Genomic DNA, 25,783 nt, shown 5'->3' with positions numbered 1-25,783 from the left:
ATGATGGATCATGTACAGGCAGATGAGAACAGTTTAACTGGGTATCATGTTTGGCTCAAACATTGTGGGCTGAGGGGGCCATTCTTGTGCTGTACTATTCTATGTTCTATGTAAACTTCAACAGTTGTACGGTAGAGAGCAAACTAACTGGTTGCATCACAGCCTGATTCAGTAATTGGAAGGCCAAATAACGAGGAAGGCTGGAGATAGTAGTAAACATTGCCCGGTCTACCATCGAAGGAATCTACAGGAGGTGCTGCCAGAAAAATGCAGCAAATATCAAAGACTCGCATCATCCTGGCAATGCTCCCATCGTGCTACTACCATCGGGAAGAAGGTGCAGGAGCCTGAGAACCGTGACCTCCAGGCTCAAGAACAGCCTCACTCTGGCTATGGAGGAATCCTAGGACAGAAAGGTCGGTGTGTGGGAATAGGAAGGGAAAATGACTAGCAACCGGGAAATCATTTAGGCCTTGGCAGACCAAGCGTAAGTGTCCAGAAAAACAGTGGCCGAGTCTACGCTTTTGTCTCGCCAATGAACAGGAGTCCACATTTTGGCCCTTCTAATCACCCGCACGAGTTCTATCTTTATATTCCTCAAAGGCCCTGTCTTATTAAATCCTCTTAAATCTTGCATGTGCTTCCTTTTTCTTTTTGGCCAAATTTATAACATCTTTGGTCATCCAAGGTTCACTTACTTTGCCATCAATATCCCTTCTCCAAACTGGAACATGCCAGTTCTGAACTTTAATCACCTGATCTTTAAAAGACTGCCACGTCAGAAGAAGACAAAGTGCTGGAGTACCTCAGCGGATCAAGCAGCATCTCTGAAGAATAGGGGTACATGATGTTTCGGGTTAGAACCCTTCTTCATACTGTTTGCAGTGATGGGGAGAAAGCTGGAAGAGAGGAGAGGCAGGACAAAGCCTGGCGAGTGACAGGTGAATAAGGTGAAGGGAATTTTTGGGAGGCAATTGAATGGATTTCCCCAATAACAACTGCACCCAGTAGACCCTCCTGGGCTCCTGCCTAAAGGCATTGTAATTTGCCTGACTGCAATTTAGTATTTTCCAACAAGGTCCAACCTTCTCCCTATTCAAAACAATCTTAAAACTTATAGAGTTGTGATCTCTATCCCCAAACATCAGTCACCTGGCCAGGCTAATTTCCCAACACAAGGTCCAGTCTGTTCATTTTTCAGGTTGGACCTTCTCAGGTTGGACTATCTCTTTAATCGTTTTATTTCCGTTATTCCTTTTTTGATTTCAAGAAGAAAAAAACAGTTGTGTTACACATCTCTGACTTCATCCCAGTGGGACAATTGGAAATTCACCTCCTTGCAGCTGTAGAGTTGAAATTAGCACCATTGATTTGCATAATTTAATGACAAGAATAATAGGACACTCACCTTCTGAAAGACTTGGTAGTTGGACTTGGACCAAATGTCCAGCTGTGAAATAAGAGGCAACAATTAGAATTGTAAAGACTTTAAATTGTCAAATATAAACAAAGTAATTTCTTGATGCTTGCATGAAAAATGAAATATTTAATTATCTTGGAAGATCATTTTACAAAACACAGCCGTAGTAAATCTGGAGACAAATGAACAAAAAACATGCATGTCATCGCAAGTTTGAAATCTACCAATTTATCACTGCGGACCAGAGAATCCAATCCCACAAGATTACTGATGGTTTGGATTAACAACTGGTGAATCTTATTTGAAACTAGACCAGTCAGGTTCAACCAAATTTCCAAGAGAATGAAACATCCAGAATTATCTGCTTTTAAACAAAACCAATTCACTCAAGAGAAGACTGATTAATGCCTGAATAATGGCGAGATACTGAGTGCTCCTTAGAGATCGAGTTGATGAGCACCACATGCCTCCGTACTTAGACATCAGTGCTGTATGTAAATTCTATAGCTTGCTGATGTGCAAAGATTACTCAAATCTTCCATTCTTAATGTCTAGAAGTAATATTCATATAAAAAGCTATGTTAAGTAGATAATCCCAATGTAATATTAATCAGTGACAAAGTTGGGGTTCTACGAGTTTTGAGATTATTCCTGTAAAGGAACTGATCATAAGGGGTACACCTACAGCCACACTATCCGCCTTGGCTAATACTGAATCCTAAACCAAAACACAAGACTCTCACAGACTGCACCCTCTAGTCTCTTCCCTCCACGTTACATATGTTCCTGGTTAGCAATGGCATCATCCTTTCTTTGTAGTCACGTCTAAATATTGGAATTCTCAACTGAGCACCATGGTGGAAATGTCTTAATGAAGATGAATGCATCAGTTCCAGAAGATAGCTCATTGTCATCTTCTCAGGGTAATTAAAGATGGACAATGACTTCTAGCCTGCCAGTGATAACCATCTGGCATGAATGAATTTACAAAAAGCATGCCAAGAAACTAAATAAAAGAACCATCATTCATGCCATACAGATTACATTAGCACATTTGCAATGTACTCTAATTGGGAAAATGCTGACTTGCTGCACCGGTGGAGCGAAGTTTGTTTTCCAATCATTTGAGTAATGAAGTTCACTGAACAAGTTTTTTACATTGGAATATTCCTACTGCATCACTGGAATATTTCTAACAGCAGTGTATGTAACCTGTTAAAGCAGCATTTCAAATGAACAGTTTACTTACTCTGACAAGTAATGTGGGAAATATATTCAGTGAAAGCTGCTTATTCACTAAACATGCTGTTGAGTGCAATTGAATTTGTTTCAGAGAGACTTACATCTAAAAAAAATCTAGTCTTGAGGCTAGAAACAAAGTGCTGGAGTAACTCAGCGAGTCAGATGGCATCTGGAGAACATGGACAGGTGATGTTTTGAATCGGGGCCCTTCTTCACACTGATTATGGTGCGAGAGGATGAAAACTGAAAGGAGGAAGCCTGACAAATGATATGTGAATACAGGGTGGGGGGGTGGGGGGGGGGGGGGAGGTGTTGATAGGCACATGGTTGCCAACAGTCAGAGATAAAAATACTGCAAGGTAAGGATTGGAGAGTGAGTGTGAGATAAGTGTGAGATAAGGATTGAAGAGTTGTGAATTGTGAATATAGGTGGAAAGGTGGGGATGGAGGGCGAAAATAGGTGTAAGTCCAAATGGGGCACAGGGCAGAGAGGAATAGGGAGGGGGGGGCATGGTTTTAGTTAGTTAAACTAAAATTAGAGAATTCAATGTTCTTTCAATATTGGGTTGTAAGCTACCTAAGCAGAATATGAGGTGCTTTTCCTCCAGTTTGGATTAGCTTCACTCTTGCTATGGAGGAGGCCCAGGACTAAAAGGTCAGTATGGGAATGGAACGAAGAGTTAAAATGATTAGTGACAGGAAAATCCAAGAGACCTTGGTGGACCATGCGCAAGTGTTTGGTTCCCTCACCTGTGTCCACCTATTATTTCAGATAGACACAAAATGCTGCAGTAACTCAGCGAGCCAGGCAGCATCTCTGGAGAGAAGGAATGGGTGACATTACGAGTCGAGGCCCTTCTTCTACTAAAGTACATCTATTACTTGCCAGACCAGCCCCTCCTCTCTACCAGCTGTCATCCTCCCCCCGCCCTATGTTTCCAAATACACAGGACAAGATGTTAGAAATCCAAAGTGCCAAATGTCAACTTGCTCCCGGTGGTGATGGGAGGCTTATGCACTCACCTATGCTCCCCCAATGTTGAGAAAGGCTAGGCAGACACGTCATTGGGGTTATCAAGTGGGCACCTACTTTCATCGACGTTTCGCTGATTGGACCCACGACGTCTCCAGTAGGCTCAGCAGTGCATTCTGGCGTCCCAGATCCACCCCCTCTGCATCTGCATAGCTGGCTTATTTGGGAGAACAGATGGGGTCTTTCCTCTTCAGCCAGAGCCACTGGCTACTCTGCTCTGCCACACGTGATGTTTCCTTGATAGCCTGGCGTAGGGCTTGTCCGTTGATCCCCAGGTCCTTCATCAGTCTTTTGGTAGATGTTGCCACAAATCCTCAACAGCCAACTTCTACCGGGCAGATCTTTGTTCTTCAGCCCCGCTGTTCTGCCTCCACTGCAAGCTCTGTATATCGCAGATTCTTTCTTTCGAAGGCTTCCTGCACAGCATCCTCCCAAGGGACTGTGAGCGCCACAAAATACACCATGCGCTGAGAGAAGGTCACCAGACAAGGTCAGGCCTCAAGTTGGTGATGGCTATCTCTGATGGAACTGTAAGCCATTGGTCCACATCCACCAGCATCTGCCAATCCCGGGCTGCCTCCAGCTGTCCAAACCTTGTCCTTGGTGGAATTTTCCATTGCTTTTGTTCCCCCTCCCGAACAAAGGCAATTGGGATAACTGGGTTGGTTGTTCTGGGCGGCAGGGCATTGTTGGTTGTTCTCCTGCTTTCCAGAGTCGCTGCCAAGCATTTGAGCACTTGATTATGTCTCCAGGTGTACCGTCCTTGGGAGAGGCTTACTTTACACCCAGTGAGGATGTGCTTAAGCGTGGCTGGTGTTGAACACAGGGGGCATGATGGATCTTCGCCCAGCCATTGGTTGAGATTTTTTGGGCTAGGAAGGACATCATAGGTTGCCCGAATGAGGAAACTTATCCTGCTCGCCTCCATCTCCCACATGTCCTTCCAGCTGATCTTTCGCTTTTCCACACTCTCCCATCTCATCCACTGGCCCTGTTTAGCTTGCGACACAGCCTTGGCACACCTATTCGACTCCTCCTGTCGGCAGACTTCGGCCGTGGCCAACTTCCGGCGCTCCAGTGAGGATGCCTTGTTCCAGCAAGGTCGCTTTCCGCCAAGCCCCAAGCCACTTCTTCCGTGTTGGATTTGCCCAATCATGTCGCCTTGGTGGAGAGCGAGATTTTGCCTGCTGTGTCGCATTCTTAGTCATCCACTTCTTTCCTGTTGCCAGGGTTGGGACAGCAGCTCGGATGACAGTGTCCCTCGATTCTGCCAGGGTCATCTCTAGCCTGACTTTAGTGCACTTGAACTCCTCTGTGAGATTAGAGAGAGGCAGCTGAAGTACCCCCTGACTGTACAAGCCTACACTGCTCAGGCACCTAACCACTTTCTCACAAAAGAGCCGATTGTTCTTTCCATCTTCTCAACTCTTGTGAGGGTGATGTCATACATGGTTAGTGGCCACATAAGGCGAGGTAGTAACCCAAACTGCAGGCACCAGATTTTCAGCTTTCCTGGGAACATGGATCGGTCGTTGTTCGCTAGGCCTTTGATGATTTCTTGCCTAAGCTCATTTGCCTGATCAGTGTCCTTCAGTTTAGAGTCATACCATCTTCCCAGACTTTTAATTGGCTTCTCTGACACAGTTGGGATTGGTTCTTGATCAATGAAAAACCTTTGATCTGTCAGTTTGCCTTTGATTATAGAAATGCTTCTTGATTTGGATAGCTTAAATTTCATTCTAACCCCGGTGATGTTCTCTTGAAGCTTCCCTAAAAGGCGACTGGTGCAAGGTGCTGTTGTTGTTATGATTGTCATGTCATCCATGTAGGCCCTGATGGGTGGTAGACGGACTCCAGACTTCAGCCGCTCGCCTCCCACCACCCACATGGAGGCCCTTATGACGACTTCCATAGCCATTGTAAAAATCAATGGGGAGATGGTACACCCTGCCCGTATGCCAATCTCCATGCAGTGCCATGTGGTGGTAAAGTCTGGCGTGGTGAAACAGAGTTGCAGATCTTGAAAATAAGCCTTGACAAGGCTTGCGATAATCTTTGGTATCCTGAAGAAGTCAAGGGATGCCCACAGGAAACTGTGAGGGACAGTTCCGAACGCATTGGCAAGGTCAAGGAAAACAACATGCAGATCTCTCTTCTCTTTTCTTGCAGTCTGGATTTGGTGCCAAATCATGCTGGTATGTTCGAGACATCCAGAGAACCCTGGGATGCCTGCTTTTTAGACTGTTGTATCCACAAGGTTGTTTCTCTCTAAATAGCTGGTCATCCTCTGAGCTATGATGCTGAAGAAGATTTTACCCTCTACATTGAGGAGACTGATAGGGCAGAATTGGTCTTCTTCTCTTTCGGAATCAGGACTCCACCTGCCCTGCGCCATGCTTTGGGTATAATTCTGTTCTCCCAAGCCACTCTCATTAGCCTCCACAGGAAGCGAAGAACATCAGGAGCACTCTTGTAGAGTCGATACGGAACCCCATTTGGCCCTGGGGCTGAAGATGCTCTTGCCCGCTTTACTGTCTGTTCCACCTCCCTCCACTTTGGAGGACTATAATCTGTCTGAAAAACCTTCCTGACCCAAAATGTCACCTGTCCATATGCTCTAGAGATGCTGCCTGACCCGCTGAGTTACTCCAGCACTTTGTATTTGTTTTGTAAACCAGCATATGCCGTTCCTTGTTTCTACATTCTGGTCTTAAGGCTAACTGGCTTTAGCAAATTTTCCTAGGTCTACACACTCTTCTAACAAGTACTCTTCATAGACATGGAGACATGAGAAACCGCAGGTGCTGGAATATTGAGCAAAATGCAAAGTGCTACAGGGAGTCAACTGGTGAGGCATCAACTGTGGAGGGAATGGAAAAGCGATATTTCGAGTTGGGCCCTTCTTCAGATTTTTAAGTTGCAGCTCTCATTCAAATGTGCGAAAAAACTTTAGTCAGGGAAAAGTCAGCCTTTCCCATAGCTAGAGGGCCTTGCAAACATGTTAATTTCACCTATAATCATTTTGGTTTAAACTAGATTTATTTTTATGGATTTTTATTGATTCATGATGAATTGCTTTTCCTGGAATGGTACAGCTGCAGGCCAAGTGCATAATACTGGACTCTAGCTCAAAAATCAAAGTGTGAGAAGTCTCTTCTGTGCACTAGCAGAAATCTGCTGGAAAGTGAGATTGTGTCAAACAACCAAAAATATTTAGGCAAAACTAAGAATAATTCACTAATGCAACTTAAAAATCTGGAATTTAGAAGGATGAGGGGGGGATCTTATTGAAACATATAAGATAATTAGGGGATTGGACACATTAGAGGCAGGAAACATGTTCCCAATGTTGGGGGAGTCCAGAACAAGGGGCCACAGTTTAAGAATAAGGGGTAGGCCATTTAGAACGGAGATGAGGAAGAACTTTTTCAGTCAGAGAGTGGTGAAGGTGTGGAATTCTCTGCCTCAGAAGGCAGTGGAGGCCAGTTTGTTGGATGCTTTCAAGAGAGAGCTGGATAGAGCTCTTAAGGATAGCGGAGTGAGGGGGTATGGGGAGAAGGCAGGAACGGGGTACTGATTGAGAGTGATCAGCCATGATCGCATTGAATGGCGGTGCTGGCTCGAAGGGCTGAATGGCCTACTCCTGCACCTATTGTCTATTGTCTATTGCTTCCATTTCACTGTACTATCCTAGTCTAGCTCCAGCTTACTCAGGCACATCCCAGGTGGGTGGGAAAAATTGCAACACAAGAAGTGTTGGTCATGTATGACCCTATTCCCCAACTCACGAGTATAAGGATTCTGACCCAAAACATCAACAGTTCCATTTCTCCACAGATGATGCTCGACCTGCTGAGTCCCTCCAGTAGATTGTTTGTTGCTCCAGATTCCAGTATCTGCAGTCTTCATGTGCAGGAACTAGTATGAAATTCTGAACCACTCCCTTCTTCTGCATGAATGAAATCTTAATGTACTCTGGACGAGACCTGCCATTCACCCCATGAAATATCACCCTCTTCAGCAATCTAACTTCTGAGCAAATCTTCCAACCAAACCAATGATCCAATCTGACTAATTATTTCAAATATTTATCAGTCTTTCAAGAATAAAAGCAAATTTTAACACATCTGACTCACTTTACCTGTGCTAGTTTGCCAACTGGACCTGCCCCACTAAGTCAACTTTGCTACTGTTTTTTGCTGCACTATTCATAGCTTTCTAGCAATGCCTAGCTATTTCCTTTTTAAATGCTCTCTTTACCCTACTTTCAGTGAGGCATGTTGCCTTTTAATGCATAATAGGTGTATGCAAATGGTTCTAATTTCCATCTTCAGATGCGGAAATTGGAGAGCAAACAAATAGTACACACTGCTGTAAAGACATCCAGTAATTCATGTAATTTATCCCATTTTGTTCAGTATTCTGGTTAGTTATCAGAAGAAAAACACAGAGGAAGGCAGCAGTCAGAATTATAGAATTATTTGGAAGATTTAAAAAGGGCCTGAATGGCAACATTTACACACCATTGCATTGCTAGCTATAGTTCTCTCATTCACTGACCTATTCATTTTTATATTGTTCCTTAATGATGAGCACAGGCTTGGTGGGGCAAATGAGAGGGTAATCAGAGCGTAGTGGAATGAACTCTGAGGAAGCTGTCGAGGCAGGCTGTGAAAGACATTTGGACAAGACATTTGGACAAGTACATAGATTAGAAATGGTCTAGACAAATATGGGCCAATACAGGCAATTGGGACCAGCCCAGATAGACACCTTGGTTAGCATGGATGAATTTCCTTGTTGAATGACTTTGAGTTTATTGAACACAGAAATAGGTCATTTGCCCCATCAAGCCTGTGCTGATCATTAAGGAACAATATAAAAAAGAATAGGTCAGTGAATGAGACAACTATAGCTAGCAATGCAAAGGTAAACAGAAAGAGTTTCGATAGTTATTTAAAAAGAGCAGTTAAGAAAGTGAACATTTGTCCTTTAGAAAGTGAAATGAGAATTACTACTAAAAAATAAAGAGATGGCAGATGAATTAAATACTATTTTGCATCAATTTTCACAAGAGTATATATACAAGCAATGTGTTAGAAACAGAGATCTGGAGAACACTGTAATCACCAGTAAATTGTGCTGAGCAAACTGTTGGGAGTTGCGGGCTTAACATAAGTGGATCGTGACATCGTACGTGTGTTAGCTTTAAATTTCCCAAATTACTTAAATTTGGGGGAAAGTTCCATTTGAATCACAAAAAGGGAGCAAAAGAAATAAGAAAACCATGACGCAATTAGCTTAATGTGTATGAAAGAGAAAATATGAAACTATTCCAAGTGGGCCCAAACCTCTCCTGCAGCACCCTCTCCTCCCTCCCCCTCCCCTTCCCTCTCCCCCTCCTCACCCCTCCCCCTCCCCTGCCACTTCCCTCTCCCCCTCCTCACCCCTCCCCCTCCCCTGCCACTTCCCTCTCCCCCTCCTCACCCCTCCCTTCTCCCCCCGTCCTCCCCTCCCTCCCACCCCCTCCCCCCTCTCTCCCCCACTCCATTCCCCACACCCCCCTCTTCCCCTCCCTCCTCTCCCCTCCCCCCTAGGAGATAGATTTAAATTTTAAAATGTAAATAACTTTTAAAATATAACACTGATTTCAATGAAACTTCCTACATTAGCACCAAAAGGACGACGGTGAGTACGGTGGGCCTAAAATTGTCGCGCTATTGTGTACCGTCTTGGCTGTAGTTTAGGAACAAACAAACAAACAAACGAGAGTAGACAAGTTCCATTTAACCAGATAAAGCCAATATGGTATGGTGAAAGTGTAATCATGTCTGACCAATTTATTTGTGTTATTTGAAGAAATGTGAGCTGTGGATAAGGGGCACCAGTGAATATATGGGAGTTAATTTTCAGAAGTTATTTGATAAGGGGCAGTAAATAAGGCTCACTGGTGTTTCAAAAGAGTGAGAGGCGACTTAACTGAAAGATACAAGATCCTGTAGCGTCTTCACATGGTCAATATGAAGAGGATATCCCCTCTTGCGGGAGCATAGAGTTACATGGAATCACTGTTCAAAAATAAGGGGTCACCTATTTAAGAAAGAGATGAGAAAAAAATATGGACTGCAAATGTTAGAATCTTGAATAAAAATTGAATAAACATTTGGGAAAACTTAGCAATTCAAGCGGCATCTGCAGAGGTAAAAGAAAGAAGCCGACATTTCACGTCATGGCAAAATGTTGACGTACACCTTTTTGCTTGCTGTTTCCTAGATGTTCCCTTATGCTGTAACCATTGTGTGACTTTATCAATTTTAATATTCTGTCTTGGAACTATTAATTACGTCTAATGACTCATTTCTTGTTGCAATATTGTTAGAAACTTGTAAAATGACACAAAAGATTTTTAATGTACTTTGTACTTTTGGTGCCTCTTTTGATATGTTTAATTAATATTCATAGCCATCCATTCATTATCATTGCAATTCCTTTTATAAATGCTCTCCCTCTTCTGAGGATTTAACAATCCAGCCAATCCATTTCGATTTCCAGTCAATCTGCTTTTATATGTCATTAAGCATTTCTGGTTGCTTCTTCTTAATGAGACTAATTCCCACAAGGACCGCCACCACTTGCGGTTTGTGCTAATTTGCCCACTATCTGCTCGATATCTGTGACTTGTCCTAAATAGACAAGGGGGCTGTCAATTACACCATTTAAAAGGCATCTGGACAGATACTTGGATAGGAAGTTACAGAAGGATATAGGCCTTATGCGGGCAAATGGGAGAAATCTAGAGGGTCATCTTAATCAGTTTGGATGGAGTGGGTCAAAAGGGCCTGTTTATTATTTCATTAAATTATGGAAACTGCAACTTTAACATAATAAAAATCACCAAATTCAGAGGTAGACTTCCTCCTAATCCAGCTCACTCACAACCATCCCCTCATATGCCAACAAGCAGTTTTAATTTTCCTCAGTTTGATTTTATTAGTTCATTACACCATAAATAATACTGCAGGGATCAGCTATTTAGATTGCTTAGTTTCCTATTGCAAGCAGCTTAATTTAAGAGAGTAGTTAAATACTGACTACTCCAATGCAGAGAGCACTTGCTCTGTGGTATTGATTTGCTATGTTTTCAAAAATGTTTCATTCTCTTTGTACAAGCAGGTTGTCCATAATGTGTCTGTGATTTATAACATCTTTGCAGAGATCGAATATACTAATCATGCTGAGAATTAGTTGGCATTTTGGTGACCCAGTGTATCTTAGCTGTATTAGTGTAACAAACAGCATGCTATTGCAGTCTCATTGTTCCTCAAGCTACCATTAGTCAACCTAAAATATGAACCTTAGTCACCTATCAAAGATCAGTGGGCCAAATTGTTTCTTTTACGAGTGAAATTGTGCTAATCAAGGTGTTACTTCTGAACAGGCAAGTGAGTGTGGTAAAAAAAAAAGAGGAAAAGAGCCGAGCGCAATGGGGTCAAAAAATTGGAGCATTTTTGAAAATTTACCCACAAAATTACCAGTTTCAAGCCCCTTTTAGTGCATTTCAAAGTAAAAACAGACATTACAAAATCATGTGAATATGTCACTGTACACTAATAACATTTTGAAGTAAATTCACACATTAATTGATAATCAGCCCAAAAAGGTGGTAATTGGCTTTTCTGCTGTTTTATATTTTAACCCTGTCTTAATTAATTTAGTTATATAATCTTGCACTTAAATTTAATATTTACTCATCACAGTTCCGTTGAAACATAGAAAATAGGTGCAGGAGGAGACCATTCGGCCCTTTGAGCCAGCACCGCCATTCATTGTGATCATGGTTGATCGTCCCCAATCAATAACCCATGCCTGCCTACTCCCCATATCCCTCGATTCCACTAGTCCCTAGAGCTCTATCTAACTGTCTCTTAAATCCATCCAGCGATTTGGCTTCCACTGCCCTCTGTGGCAGAGAATTCCACAAATTCACAACACTGGGTGAAAAAGTTTTTTCTCACCTCAGTTTTAAATGGCCTCCCCTTTATTTTAAGACTGTGTCCCCTGGTTCTGGACTTGCCCAACATTGGGAACATTTTTCCTGCATCTAGCTTGTCCAGTCCTTTTATAATTTTATATGTTTCTATAAGATCCCCTCTCATCCTTCTAAACTCCAGTGAATACAAGCCTAGTCTTTTCAATCTTTCCTCATACGACAGTCCCGCCATCCCAGGAATCAATCTCGTGAACCTACGCTGCACTGCCTCAATTACAAGGATGTCCTTCCTCAAATTAGGAGACCAAAACTGTACACAATACTCCAGATGTGGTCTTACCAGGGCTCTATACAACTGCAGAAGAACCTCTTTACTTCTATACTGAAATTCTCTTGTTATGAAGGCCAACATTCCATTAGCTTTCTTCACTGCCTGCTGTACCTGCACGCCAACATTCAGTGATTGGTGTACAAGGACACCCAGGTCTCGCTGCACCTCCCTCTTACCTAACCTAACTCCATTGATAAAATAATCTGCCTCCTTGTTTCTGCCGCCAAAGTGGATAACCTCACATTTATCTATTTATTCACAAAATGCTGGAGTAACTCAGCAGGTCAGGCAGCATCTCGGGAGAGAAGGAATGGGTGACGTTTCGGGTCGAGACCTGAAGAAGGGTCTCGACCCGAAACGTCACCCATTCCTTCTCTCCCGAGATGCTGCCTGACCTGCTGAGTTACTCCAGCATTTTGTGAATAAATCGATTTGTACCAGCATCTGCAGTTATTTTCTTATATCACATTTATCTATATTATACTGCATCTGCCATGCATCTGCCCACTCACTCAACCTGTCCAGGTCACTCGGCAACCTCCTAACATCCTCTTCACAGTTTACACTGCCACCCAGATTTGTGTCATCCGCAAACTTGCTAGTGTTGCTTCTAATTCCCTCTTCCAAATCATTAATATATATGGTAAACAGTTGCGCCACCAATTTTCTATCTATGTCAACACCCTACCCCCAATACCATGTGCTCTAATTTTAGTCACCAATCTCGCATGCGGGACCTTATCAAAAGCTTTCTGAAAGTGTAGATACACTACATCCACTGGCTCCCCTTCATCCACTTTACTTGTCACATCCTCAAAAAATTCCAGAAGATTAGTCAAGCATGATTTCCCTTTCATAAATCCATTCTGACTTGGACTTATCCTTTTACTGCTATCCAAATGCACCGCTATTACCTCTTTAATAATTGACTCCAGCATCTTTCCCACCACCGAAGTCAGACTAACTGATCTGTAATTCCCCGTTTTCTCTCTCTCACTCCTTTCTTGAAAAGTAGGATAACATTAGCTATCCTCCAATCCACAGGAAATGATCCTGAATCTATTGAACATTGGAAAATGATCACCAATGCATCCACTATTTCTAGAGCTACCTCCCTGAGGACCCTGGCATGCAGACCATCAGGCCCAGGGGATTTATCATCCTTCAGTCCCATTATTCTACCCAATACTATTTCTCGCCTAATGAAAATTTCTTTCAGTTCCTCTACCCCCCTAGATCCTCTGTCCTCCAGTACACCTGGGAGATTGTTTGTGTCTTCCTGAGAGAAGTTAGATCCGAAGTACCTGTTCAACTCTTCTGCCATTTCCTTGTTACCCATAATAATTTCACCCGTGTCTGCCTTCAAGGGACCCACATTTGACTTTGCTACTCTTTTTCTCTTAACATATCTAAAGAAGCTTTTACTGTCCTTCTTTATATTCTTGGCCAGCTTCCCCTCGTACTTCATCTTTTCAGCTCGTATGCCCGTTCTGTTGTCCTATGAAAGTTTCCCAATCCTCTGGCTTCCGGCTATTCTTTGCTGTGTTATACATCTTTTCTTTTCATCCCTAACTTCCCTTGTCAGCCACGGTTGCCTCCTACTCCCCTTAGAATCTTTCTTCCTTTTTGGAATGAAATGATCCTGCGTCTTTCGGATTATGCCCAGAAATTCCTGCATTGCTTTCCACTGTCATTCCTGCAAGGATCCCTTTCCAATCTACTTTGGCCGGCTCCTCTCTCAAGCCTTCATAGTCCCCTTTGTTCAACTGCCACACTGACACTTCCGATTTAACCTTCTCCTTCTCAAATTGCAGTTTAAAACTAATCATATTATGATCACTACCTCCAAGCAGTTCCTTTACCTCGAGTTCTCTTATCAAATCTGGTTCATTGGACAACACTAAATCCAGAATTGCCTTTTCTCTGGTAGGCTCCATTACAAGCTGCTCTAAGAATCCATCTCGGAGGCACTCTACAAACTCTCTTTCTTGGGGTCCAGAACCACCTGATTTTCCCAGTCTACCTGCATATTGAAATCCCCCATCACCACAGAGGCATTACCTTTCTTACATGCCAGTTTTAAGTCCGACTGCATCTTACACCCTACACCCGGGCTACTATTTGGGGGTCTGTAGATAACACCAATTAGTGTCTTCTTGCCTTTACAATTCCTCAATTCAATCCACAGTGACTCTACCTCGTCAATCCCTAAGTCTTCCCTCGCAAGGGACTGAATTTCATCCCTCACCAGCAGAGCTACCCCACCGCCTCTGCCCACCTGCCTGTCCTTTCTATAGGATGTATAACCCTGAATATTAAGTTCCCAGACCCGATCCTCCTGCAGCCACGTCTCTGTAATCCCCACAATGTCGTATCTACCAACCTCTAACTGAACCTCAAGCTCATCTACTTTACTTCTTATACTTCGCGCATTCATATACAATACTTTCAATTCCTTACTCATCTCACCCTTCACATCGATCTCTATTACACTTGGCCATACTCTCCTATCCCTTTGTGAGCTTTCTTTCCCGTTAATTCTGGGATCATTAACTATCCCTTTACTCTCTTTCCCTTTAACTCCATCCTTGACTATCCCATTTGGCACCCCCCCCCCCTTATTTAGTTTAAAACCACCTGTGTAGCAGTGGCAAACCCGCCTGCCAGAATGCTGGTCCCCCACCTGTTAAGGTGCAATCTGTCCCTTTTGTACAATTCCCCCTTACCCCAAAACTGATCCCAGTGATCTAAGAATCTAAATCCCTGCCCCCTGCACCAGTTCCTCAGCCACGCATTCAGGTCCTGTATCTCCCTGTTCCTGCTCTCGCCAGCACGAGGAACTGGAAGCAAACCGGAGATAACCACCCTGGAGGTCCTGCTTTTCAGCATTTTTCCGAGCTCTCTAAAGTCATGCTGCAGAATATTCATCCCCTTTTTCCGACATCGTTTGTGCCAACATGCACTACCACTTCCGGCTGTTCATCTTCACCCTTGAGGATTTTCTGCACTCTGTCCGTAATATCCTGGATCCTGACACCAGGGAGGCAGCACACCATCCTCGAATCCCGCCTGTTGCCGCAGAAACCCCTGTCCGTACCTCTCACAATGGAGTCTCCTACTACCACGGCGTTGCCTGACGTCGGCCTCTTTGGTTTTGGGTTAACAGCACTTTTTGCTTCTTAGGCCGGTCTGCCGCTCAACGTGGTAACAGCTTCTTCCCCGACAGCTTCCAAGTAGGTGAACCTGTTCTCAAGAGGCACAACGCCCGGGGACCTTTGCACTCCAAGTTTCCTTCTTTTTCTCACCGTCACCCACCTTCTCTCTTCCAGTACCTTTGGTGTACCAATCTCACTGTAGGACTTGTCGAGGAACGACTCAGTTTCTCGGAAGAACCTGAGGTCATCCACTTGCTTCTCCAGTTCCCCAACACGGTCCTTCAGGAGCAGTACCTGGATACACTTCTCACACTTGTAGCAACCAGAGGCACCAGCAGTGTCCCTGACCTCCCACATCCTGCATGCATCACATTGAATCAACTTGCTTGACAATTCGCTCTTGCGTCTCGCCCTCTCCAGCATTTGATATGGCGTCCTCCCTCAGCCTCCTCGCCGAAGACTCACACTTTTCTCACAGGGTACGTGCCTCGACAGGGCCGCACCCCTTGAGCAAGCCTTGCTTATATCAGTTGCTAAATTGACTAATTGTCCAATTTACCAATCTTCAAATCTGATTGTTCAGCCAATCCCCACACTCACTCCTAACCTTCCTTTCTCTGATGAGCTTGAAGGTATGTGCTTTGCCCGACCTGCACTCAAAGACTGCTAACCTGCTGTTTGCCCTCTTTTTAAACCTGCACTCAAGACTCACCAAGTCCAGCCAACGGTCGTTCTCATGGAACCCTAGGGTTCATTACAAGTCTATACATCGTTTTTTCTCTTTCATTTTTTCGATCCGATTTCTCCGTTTATTTGGCAAAGTGAAAAACACGGAAACCATGCAAAAAGTGAGGGAAATGGATTTTAAAAACGCGGAAATCCGCGGAAACGCAGAAAATTCACATGCCTGTCTAAAGCAGTTTGATCTGTATCTGTATGTAATTGTCTGAATGATCATACTGCCATCCTACTGGAGCTCAGATTCATGGTGGGCCTGCTTTGAAGCTATGTAACAATTTCCCAGACAGTATGGAACTTTCAATCTACGTGTCAACATGTAAACAGTTCTAGTGATTACTCATATGGAGTCAAGCTTGCCCAGGGCCTCTACATATAGGACAGAAGTACTCACCACGGCAGGACGCCATGGCTCGGATTGTTCACTGGACTATCTCATGCACCGTTTCACTGTCACACTGTTGTATGATGGTGGAATCACATGGCTGCCCAACATCTATGTCAGGTGTCTTGACCTGGACAATGAACCTCAAAAAACATGCTGCTTGTAACTGAATGAATATAAATATTCTTATAATCAAATATACTGGTGGTTGAAAGAGGCTTTGTTGTGAGAACCTAAAATTATATGATATAGCAAGAGAAGAAAAACCTCTGACAGAGAATGTCCTCGAAACAAATGGCGCGTTGACAAATCCTCTCTTGAAAGAAGTAGAAAGTGGAAGAATAGTTTCATCCAAAGATGTTGGTCAAAGCTGAAAGCTATACCTTTGAGAGAAGGCGTCTGAATTGGGGTGAAATTATCAGTTAATACGTTGTTTAATGGACAAACTGTACCACTTCTCCCCCTTCTGTCATGGGGTAGACTGAGACTGACTCCCCTCCCCCGCACCCCAATCTTTGCACAGCCCCAATCCTTTCCACTCATCGCTTTAATTTCGTGATTCGTGTATTTTGTTTTTCATGACTGTTGGCAGATCAATTTCCCTCCTGGGATAAATAAAGTTCTATCGTATCGTATCATATTGTTAACCATTCACTGTAATTTTGTTGCCTTTTTCGGTCATCTGTTGACTGATGCAAAAATAAATTCAGCCAAAGACATTCAGAGCGTAAAACCTTACATGTAGGGTTGCTGCATCATTAGAATTTGTATAAAAAATGCTGGAGAAATTTAGCAAAGCCAAGATAATACAGTCTCATGAGAGAACTGTAGAAAAGTCTAAGGCTACAAAACAAAGTCTGAAGCATACTAGTTTACTGTTACTGCTGCAATGGAATGACGCTCATCACATTATTGTCAATTCAGAAGAGCCACTGTTTCAGGTGTCAAAAGAAAGGTCACATTTCAACTTATACTAAGGAACAATTGAAATATGAGAAGCAATTCAAAACAACCACAGAAGAGACTTCATCATTTGGAAGTTAACTTAGCAAAGAGGAATGGTTGAAGACAAGGAATAAGTCACAAGCAACAACAGCAGCAAACAAACAGATGTTTGCGCGAATGTGCTAATTTGCAACCAGTGCATTGATATGCAATTGACACTGTCACAGAGTCACCAATAATATTCCACTGGTTCGTCCAGGTACTGCTGACAAAGAGGATAGTCACACTGAAAAGCTGCTCTGGTGAGTTTACAATTGTTAAGGGAATTGAAGAACATCATGTGCCATACATACATCAATTGTAGTTACCCAACCAACATTGCGGCAAACTACAGAAGCAGGGCCAACTTCAGTGGGGAGTGCTCTCTGTCAGCAGTACCTGGACCTTCCCCCACCTACTTGCTCTCCTGTCACCGCTATTCCTGTGATCCTCTTCCACATACTGTTTCTACCCACTTACGACTAATGAACAAATTTAGGTTATGAACAGCACGCAGGTAAGGAAACCTGTCGTAACCTGGGCATTACCTATAAACCAGTTAATGCCGTTGCCTCCCATGGATTTCCAATTATCACATAAATTATAATCACACTACACTGCGATTACATTACATGCCAACTTCGGGTTGTGTAAAGGATTATAATGAACAATGTGATCTTTACCTCGAAGGTAGACACAAAATGCTGGAGTAACTCAGCAGGACAGGCAGTATCTCTGGAGAGAAGGAATGGGTGACGTTTTAGATCGACACCCTTCTTTAGACTGTTTGTTTGGAGGGCAGGAGGGATCACAGAGGGGGAGCAGTGAGAAAGGATGTTACTGAACTCTCGTCGGAGAACTTCTTCAAAGTAAACATACCTTGAGGAGATTTTGCAGTGGAGCGGACAAAATGTGTAGGAAAGAACTGCAGATGCTGGTTTAAATTGAAGGTAGACACAAAATGCTGGAGTAACTTAGCGGGACAGGCAATTCTCTGGAGAGAAGGAATGGGTGATGTTTCGGGTCGAGACCGTTCTTCAGACTGGGATCTTTACCTCCACAGGTTTTCTTGACTTCACTATGTGCACTTTGTTGCTCCATATTTACATCCTTTGACCCAGGTCATTGGACATTGAACCTGGATGCTGTCTGTGTGGAGCTGGCCCGTTCTCTTTAGGTTTAGGTTTATTATTGTCATGTGTACAAGGTACAGTGAAAATCAAATTAGATATACAGTGCCCTCCATAATGTTTGGGACAATGACCCATCATTTATTTACTTGCCTTTGTACTTCACAATTTGAGATTTGAATAGAAAAAATCACATGTGGTTAAAGTGCACATTGTCAGATTTTAATAAAGGCCATTTTCATACATTTTGGTTTCACCATGTAGAAATTACAGCAGTGTTTATACATAGTCCCCCATTTCAGGGCACCATAATGTTTGGGACACAGCAATTAAAGTAGTCATGTTTATTATTTTGTTGCATATCTTTTGCATGCAATGACTGCTTGAAGTCTGCGATTCATGGACATCACCAGTTGCTGGGTGTCTACTCTGGTGATGCTCTGCCAGGCCTGTATTGCAGCCATCTATAGCTAATGCTTATTTTGGGGGCTAGTCCCCTAAAGTTTTCTCTTCAGCATATAAAAGGCATGCTCAATTGGGTTTAGATCGGGTGATTGACTTGGCCACTCAAGAATTGACCATTTTTAGCGTTGAAAAACTCCTTTGTTGCTTTAGCAGTATGTTTGGGATCATTGTCTTGCTGTAGACTGAACCGCCGGCCAATGAGTTTTGAAGCATTTGTTTGAACTTGAGCAGATATTATGTGTCTATACACTTCAGAATTCATTATGCTACTACCATCAGCAGTTGTTTCATCAATGAAGATAAGTGAGCCAATACGTTCAGCAGCCATACATGCCCAGGCCATAAATCCCCCACCACCATGTTTCACAGATGAGGTGGTATGCTTTGGATCTTGGGCAGTTCCTTCTCTCCTCAATATATTGCTCTTGTCATCACTTTGATATAAGTTAATCTTCGTCTCATCTGTCCACAAGACCTTTTTCCAGAACTGTGGTTGCTCTTTTAAGTACTTCTTGGCAAACTGTAACCGGGCCATCCTATTTTTGCGGCTAACAAGTGGTTTGCATCTTGCAGTGCAGCCTCTGTATTTCTGTAAATGAAGTCTTCTGCGGACAGTGGTCATTGACAAATCCACACCCGACTCCTGAAGAGTGTTTCTGATCTGTCGGACAGGTGTTTGGGGATTTTTTTAATTATAAAGAGCATTCTTCTGTCATCAGTTGTGGAGGAGTTCTTTGGCCTGCCAGTCCTTTGCGATTAGTAAGCTCACCAGTGCTCTCTTTCTTCTTAATGATGTTCCAAACAATTGATTTTGGTAAGCCTAAGGTTTGGCTGATGTCTCTTACAGTTTTATTCTTGTTTCTCAGTCTCATAATGGCTTCTTTGACTTTCATTGGCACAACTTTGGTCCTCATGTTGATAAACAGCAATTCCACCGGGTGGCGCCACGATGGCAGCCTCGCCAACAGTCTGTCTGTTTTTTCCCCCGTCTTTTTTGTTATTTTTAGTGTGTTTTAAAAGTATGTGTTAATGTTCTCTGGTTTGTTTTATGTGGAGGGTGGGACAAGGGGTCAGGGGAAACTTTTTTTCAAACTCTTACCTTGCCAGAGATGTGATTGTTTTCCAGATGGTATCTCCAGTCGCTCTGCGGCCTAACATCTTGGAGCTGGAGGCCTTGCTCGGGATGGACTTTGAGCCCCACCGCGGGGCCGTGGACTTACCATCAGAGAGTGTGATCCCTTGCCTGGAATCAATGCTCCAACCGCGGCCTGCGGACTTCAACATCGAGGAGCTCGCAGTCTCGGGTAGAGACCGATGTCGGGAGCTCCAAAGAACGCGGAAATTTGACCAGCCCCGACCCGGGTTCAGATCGCCCGGTGCGGGGGAGCTGAGATTCTCCCCGATGCAGAGGGCCTGACAGCCGGCTACGGGAGTAAGAACGGAAGGCTCGAGGCCCCCGACCAAGGGAGGACAAAAAAGGGAAGAGATTGAACTTTTTTTCTCCTTCCATCACAGTGAGGAATGTGGAGGAGTCACTGTGGTGGATGTTCATGTTAAAATGTATATCGTGTGTTCTGTTGCTTTTTATTGGTATGACTGTATGGCAAATTAAATTCCTCGTATATTGCAAAACATACTTGGTTAATAAAGTATGAATATGATTATGATGATTATGATGATTATGAAAAGTTACCAAAGGTGAGTGAAAGACTGGAGGAAAGTCTAGGTGCTGAGTTCTCTTATACCTGCATTAAGGAAGCAATTAAACACACCTGAGCAATTCCAACCCCCTGTGAAGCCATGTGTCGCAAACATTATGGTACCCTGAAATGGGGGGACTATGTATAAACAGCTGGAATTTCTACACGGTGAAACCAAAATGTATAAAAATACCCTTTAATAAAATCTGACAATGTGGACTTTAACCACATGTGATTTTTCTATTACAAATCTCAAGTTGTGGAGGACAGAGGCAAATAAATAAACGATGGGTCTTTGTCCCGAACATTATGGAGGGCACTGTAGCATACATAAATACAATCAAGTTAAATTCAAATAAAATACAATGGTGCTTTGTGTTCTCACATTTGAGAAGTGCAAATGCATAGTGAAATTCTTTTTTTACAAAGAGTTACAAATGTGCTTTACAAAGCACATCCACGATTAGCAAATTATACAGAAATAGTCTACTGATCCCGCATGTGACAGGCGCCATTTTCAAAGTCCAGTCTACGCTCTAGTTGTTATGAGCAGGGCCAGTGCAGGCAAGCCCCAGACTGCTGCGAGCCTCCAGCCGTCCCATTCCTTGGGCATGTGGATCAACCAGCGAACCGATGACCCTCTCCTTGCCTGCCCACAATGATCCCCGGGGGCACCTCCAGCGGCTGATCTCATGGGCGCGGTAGGCCAGACCCCTGGTCCCTCTCTTACCGGCCTTGCTCCTCGCCTGTACCGTTGGATGTCGTCACTGGCTCCAACCTCCCAGTTGCTGGTCTCCGGGGGCTGGCTCAGGGGGCTCCCTCTTCCAGGCCGTGGTCTGCCGGGTCCTATAAGCAGGGGACTGACTCGCGGTCTCCCCCTTCCAGGCTGCGGTCCACTGGGTTCTCCAAGCAGGGGACTGACTTGCGGTCTCCCCCTTCCAGGCCGCGGTCTGCTGGGTCTTGCGTTCAGCGTGAGGGACCGGATCAGCAGCTTCCCCCTGTAGGTCGCATCCCTCTGGGAGCTTGGGCCACTTTAAATAATTCCAGTGTAGGTTTATGGCAAAAATAATCAAAACAGTATTAAAGACGAGCATGGAAATAAAGAGAGAGGAATCAGGACTATCAGGCCTAACAGGATCCTCTACGGTCTCTGTTACTGTTGTTATTTAATTAATAAAACAATGTACACTCAAACCAGGTGCAAAGTTTGACTATTCCGAACCCAGACCAACCCATATGTTGTAAAGTCAAGTTCACATCCAAGTGGGTAAGCTGAAATGAAACTGTGTGCCTTTAAACATCGACCACAGAATGTTCAGCAGTAGTGGCTGTCCTTGAGCAGACAGATTGTGGAAGCTACAAAGTTACACTAAATCAAACTTTTGACATCAAACCTTCTTAGCAACAGTTGTGAAGTTGAGAGTTAAGATGGACAGTATTCACAAAATCAGAACTTTCCAATGGTTATACATAACTGGCGAAGCCGATTGACCAAATGCAGACAAATGGGACCAGCCCAGTATGCCAACTTGGTCGGCATGCACAAGGTGGGCTGAAGGGCCTGTTTCCGTACGGTACAGCTCTATGACATTACAGTTCATTACACAACACAATATGTGATAGACAATAGACAATAGGTGCAGGAGTAGGCCATTCGGCCCTTCGAGCCAATACCACCATTCAATGTGATCATGGCTGATGATTCTCAATCAGTGCCCCGTTCCTGCCTTCTCCCCATAACCCCTGACTCCGCTATCCTTAAGAGCTCTATCTAGCTCTCTCTTGAAAGCATTCAGAGAATTGGCCTCCACTGCCTTCTGAGGCAGAGAATTCCAGATTTACAACTCTGACTGAAAATGTTTTTCCTCATCTCCGTTCTAAATGGCTAACCCCTTATTCTTAAACTGTGGCCCCTGGTTCGGGACTCCCCCAACATTGGGAACATGTTTCCTGCCTCTAACGTGTCCAACCCCTTAATAATCTTATATGTTTCGATAAGATCCCCTCTCATCCTTCTAAATTCCAGTGTATACAAGCCTAGCTGCTCCAGTCTTTCAACTTATGACAGTCCCGCCATTCCGGGAATTAACTTAGTAAACCTACGCTGCACGACCTCAATAGCAAGAATATCCTTCCTCAAATTTGGAGACCAAAACTGCACATAGTACCTCAGGTGCGGTCTCACTAGGGCCCTATACAACTGCAGAAGGACCTCTTTGCTCCAATACTCAACTCCTCTTGTTATGAAGGCCAACATTCCATTGGCTTTCTTCACTGCATGCTGTACCTGCATGCTTCCTTTCAGTGACTGATGCATTAGGACACCCAGATCTCGTTGTACGTCCCCTTTTCCTAACTTGACACCATTCAGATAATAATCTGCCTTCTTATTCTTACCACCAAAGTGGATAACCTCACACTTATCCACATTAAACTGCATCTGCCATGCATCTGCCCACTCACACAACCTGTCTAAGTCACCCTGCAACCTTATAGCATCTTCCTCACATCTCACACTACCACCCAGCTTTGTATCATCTACAAATTTGCTAATGGTACTTTTAATCCCTTCATCCAAGTCATGAATGTATATTGTAAATAGCTGCGGTCCCAGCACCGAGCCTTGCGGTACCCCACTAGTCACTGCCTGCCATTCTGAAAGGAACCCATTTATCCCCACTTTTGCTTTCTGTCTGTCAACCAATTTTCTATCCATGTCAGTACCCTACCCCCAATACCATGTGTTCTAATTTTGCCCACTAATCTCCTATGTGGGACCTTGTCGAAGGCTTTCTGAAAGTCAAGGTACACCACAGCCGCCGGCTCTCCCCTGTCAATTTTCCTAGTTACATCCTCAAAAAATTCCAGAAGATTAGTCAAGCATGATTTCCCCTTCGTAAATTCATGCTGACTCGGAACGATCCTGTTACTGCTATCCAAATGCTCCGCAATTTCGTCTTTTATAATTGACTCCAGCATCTTCCCCACCACTGATGTCAGACTAACTGGTCTATAATTTCCAGTTTTCTCTCTCCCTACTTTCTTAAAAAGTGGGATAACATTAGCTACCCTCCAATCTGCAGGAACTGATCCTGAATCTATAGAACATTGGAAAATGATCACCAATGCGTCCACAATTTCTAGAGCCACCTCCTTAAGTACCCTGAGATGCAGACCATCAGGCCCTGGGGATTTATCAGCCTTCAGTCCCATCAGTCTACCCAAAACCATTTCCTGCCTAATGTGAATCTCCTTCAGTTCCTCTGTCACCCGAGGATCTCTTGCCACTAGAACATCAATCAGATTGTTTGTATCTTCTTTAGTGAAGCAGATCCAAAGTACCGGTTCAACTCGTCTGCCATTTCCTTGCTCCCCATAATAAATTCCACAGCTTCTGACTTCAAGGGACGCACATTTGTCTTCACTATTTTTTTCCTCTTCACATACCTAAAAAAGCTTTTACTATCCTCCTTTATATTATTGGCTAGCTTACCCTCGTACCTCATCTTTTCTCCCCGTATTGCCTTTTTAGTTATCCTCTGTTGCTCTTTAAAAGATTCCCAATCCTCTGGCTTCCCACTCTTCTTTGCTATGATATATTTCTTCTGTTTTATTTTTATGCTGTCCTTGACTTCCCTTGTCAGCCACGGGTACCTCTTACTCCCCTTAGAATCTTTCTTCCTATTTGGGATAAATTGATCCTGCAACTTCTGCATTGTTCCCAGGAATACCTGCCATTGCTGTTCCACCGTCTTCCCTGCTCGGGCCTCATTCCAGTCAAATCTGGCCAGCTCCTGCCTCATGCCTCTGTAATCCCCTTTGCTATACTGTAATACTGACACTTCCGATTTTCCCTTCTCCCTCTCAATTTGTAGAGTAAAACTTATCATATTGTGATCACTGCATCCTAATGGCTCTTTTACCTCGAGTCCCCTTATCAGATCAGGTTCATTACACAACACTAAATCCAGAATTGCCTTCTCCCTGGTAGGCTCCAGTACAAGCTGTTCTAAGAATCCATCTCGGAGGCACTCCACAAACTCTCTTTCCTGGGGTCCATTACCAACCTGATTTTCCCAGTCTACCTGCATGTTGAAATCTCCCATAACCACCGTAGCATTACATTTGCGACATGCCAATTTTAGCTCTTGATTCAACTTGCACCCTATGTCGAGGCTACTGTTTGGGGGCCTGTAGATAACTCCCATTAGGGTCTTTTTACCCTTACAATTCCTCATTTCTATCCATACTGATTCTACATCTCCTGATTCTATGTCACCCCTTGCAAGGGAGTGAATATCATTCCTCACCAACAGAGCGACCCCACCCCCTCTGCCCACCTGTCTGTCTTTTCTATACGTTGTGTACCCCTGAATATTCAGTTCCCAGCCCTGGTCCTGTTGTAGCCATGTCACTGTGATTCCCACAACATCATACTTGCCAATGACTAACTGAGCCTCAAGCTCATCCACTTTATTTTTCATACTTCGCGCATTTAAATACAACACTTTCACTTTGATATTCACCTCCCCTCTCACAATTGGCCGACCTTACTCTCTTATCCCATCTAGAACTTCCCTTCCCATTTATTCGACAGTCCTTTGCAATTTCTCCTGTATTCGCTTCCCTTTTAACTCCATCTTCATATTCCCAATTTGTCAACCCCTCCCCCCCACTACTTAGTTTAAAGCCACACGTGTAACACTAGCAAACTTGCCTGCCAGAATGTTGGTCCCCCTGCTGTTAAGGTGCAACCCGTCCCTTTTGTATAGGTCACCCCTACCCCAGAAGAGATCCCAGTGGTCTAGAAATCTAAATCCCTGTTCCCTGCACCAGCCCCTCAGCCATACATTCATATCCCCGATCTCTCTGCTCCTGCCCGCACCAGCACGAAGTACAGGTAACAGTCCAGAGATAACCACCCTCGACGTCCTACTTCTCAGTCTTCTTCCTAACTCTCTAAACTCACGTTGCAGTATCTTCTTCCTTTCTCCCAACGTCGTTCGTGCCCACGTGCACAACTACTTCCGGTTGATCGCCTTCCCTCGCTAGGATGTTCTGAAGCCGGTCTGTGATGTCTTGAACCTTGGCACCAGAGAGGCAACAGACCATCCTCGAGTCCCGCCTGCCGCCACAGAATCTACTGTCCGTACCTCGGACAACGAGTTACCCACTACTATGGCTCTTCCTGACTTTGGTCTCCCCGATCA

At 44.0% G+C, this 25,783-nt stretch overlaps 1 protein-coding gene across 1 annotated transcript in view; it reads right to left on the bottom strand.

Annotated features, from left to right (window-relative positions):
* The window catches only part of med27 (mediator complex subunit 27), a 244,181-nt gene that overhangs the window by 16,553 nt on the left and 201,845 nt on the right, over window positions 1–25,783 (bottom strand). Inside the window, exon 6 of the mRNA XM_078425940.1 lies at window positions 1,409–1,450. Coding sequence (XP_078282066.1) covers window positions 1,409–1,450 — 42 coding nt within the window. The remainder of the gene's footprint in view (window positions 1–1,408; window positions 1,451–25,783) is intronic.

The sequence above is a fragment of the Rhinoraja longicauda genome, chromosome 31 (genome assembly GCF_053455715.1).
Source record: "Rhinoraja longicauda isolate Sanriku21f chromosome 31, sRhiLon1.1, whole genome shotgun sequence".
In the NCBI taxonomy this organism is placed as follows: domain Eukaryota; kingdom Metazoa; phylum Chordata; class Chondrichthyes; order Rajiformes; family Arhynchobatidae; genus Rhinoraja; species Rhinoraja longicauda.
Note: the sequence above shows the minus strand (reverse complement) of the source record. Positions and strands in the feature narration are given on the sequence as shown.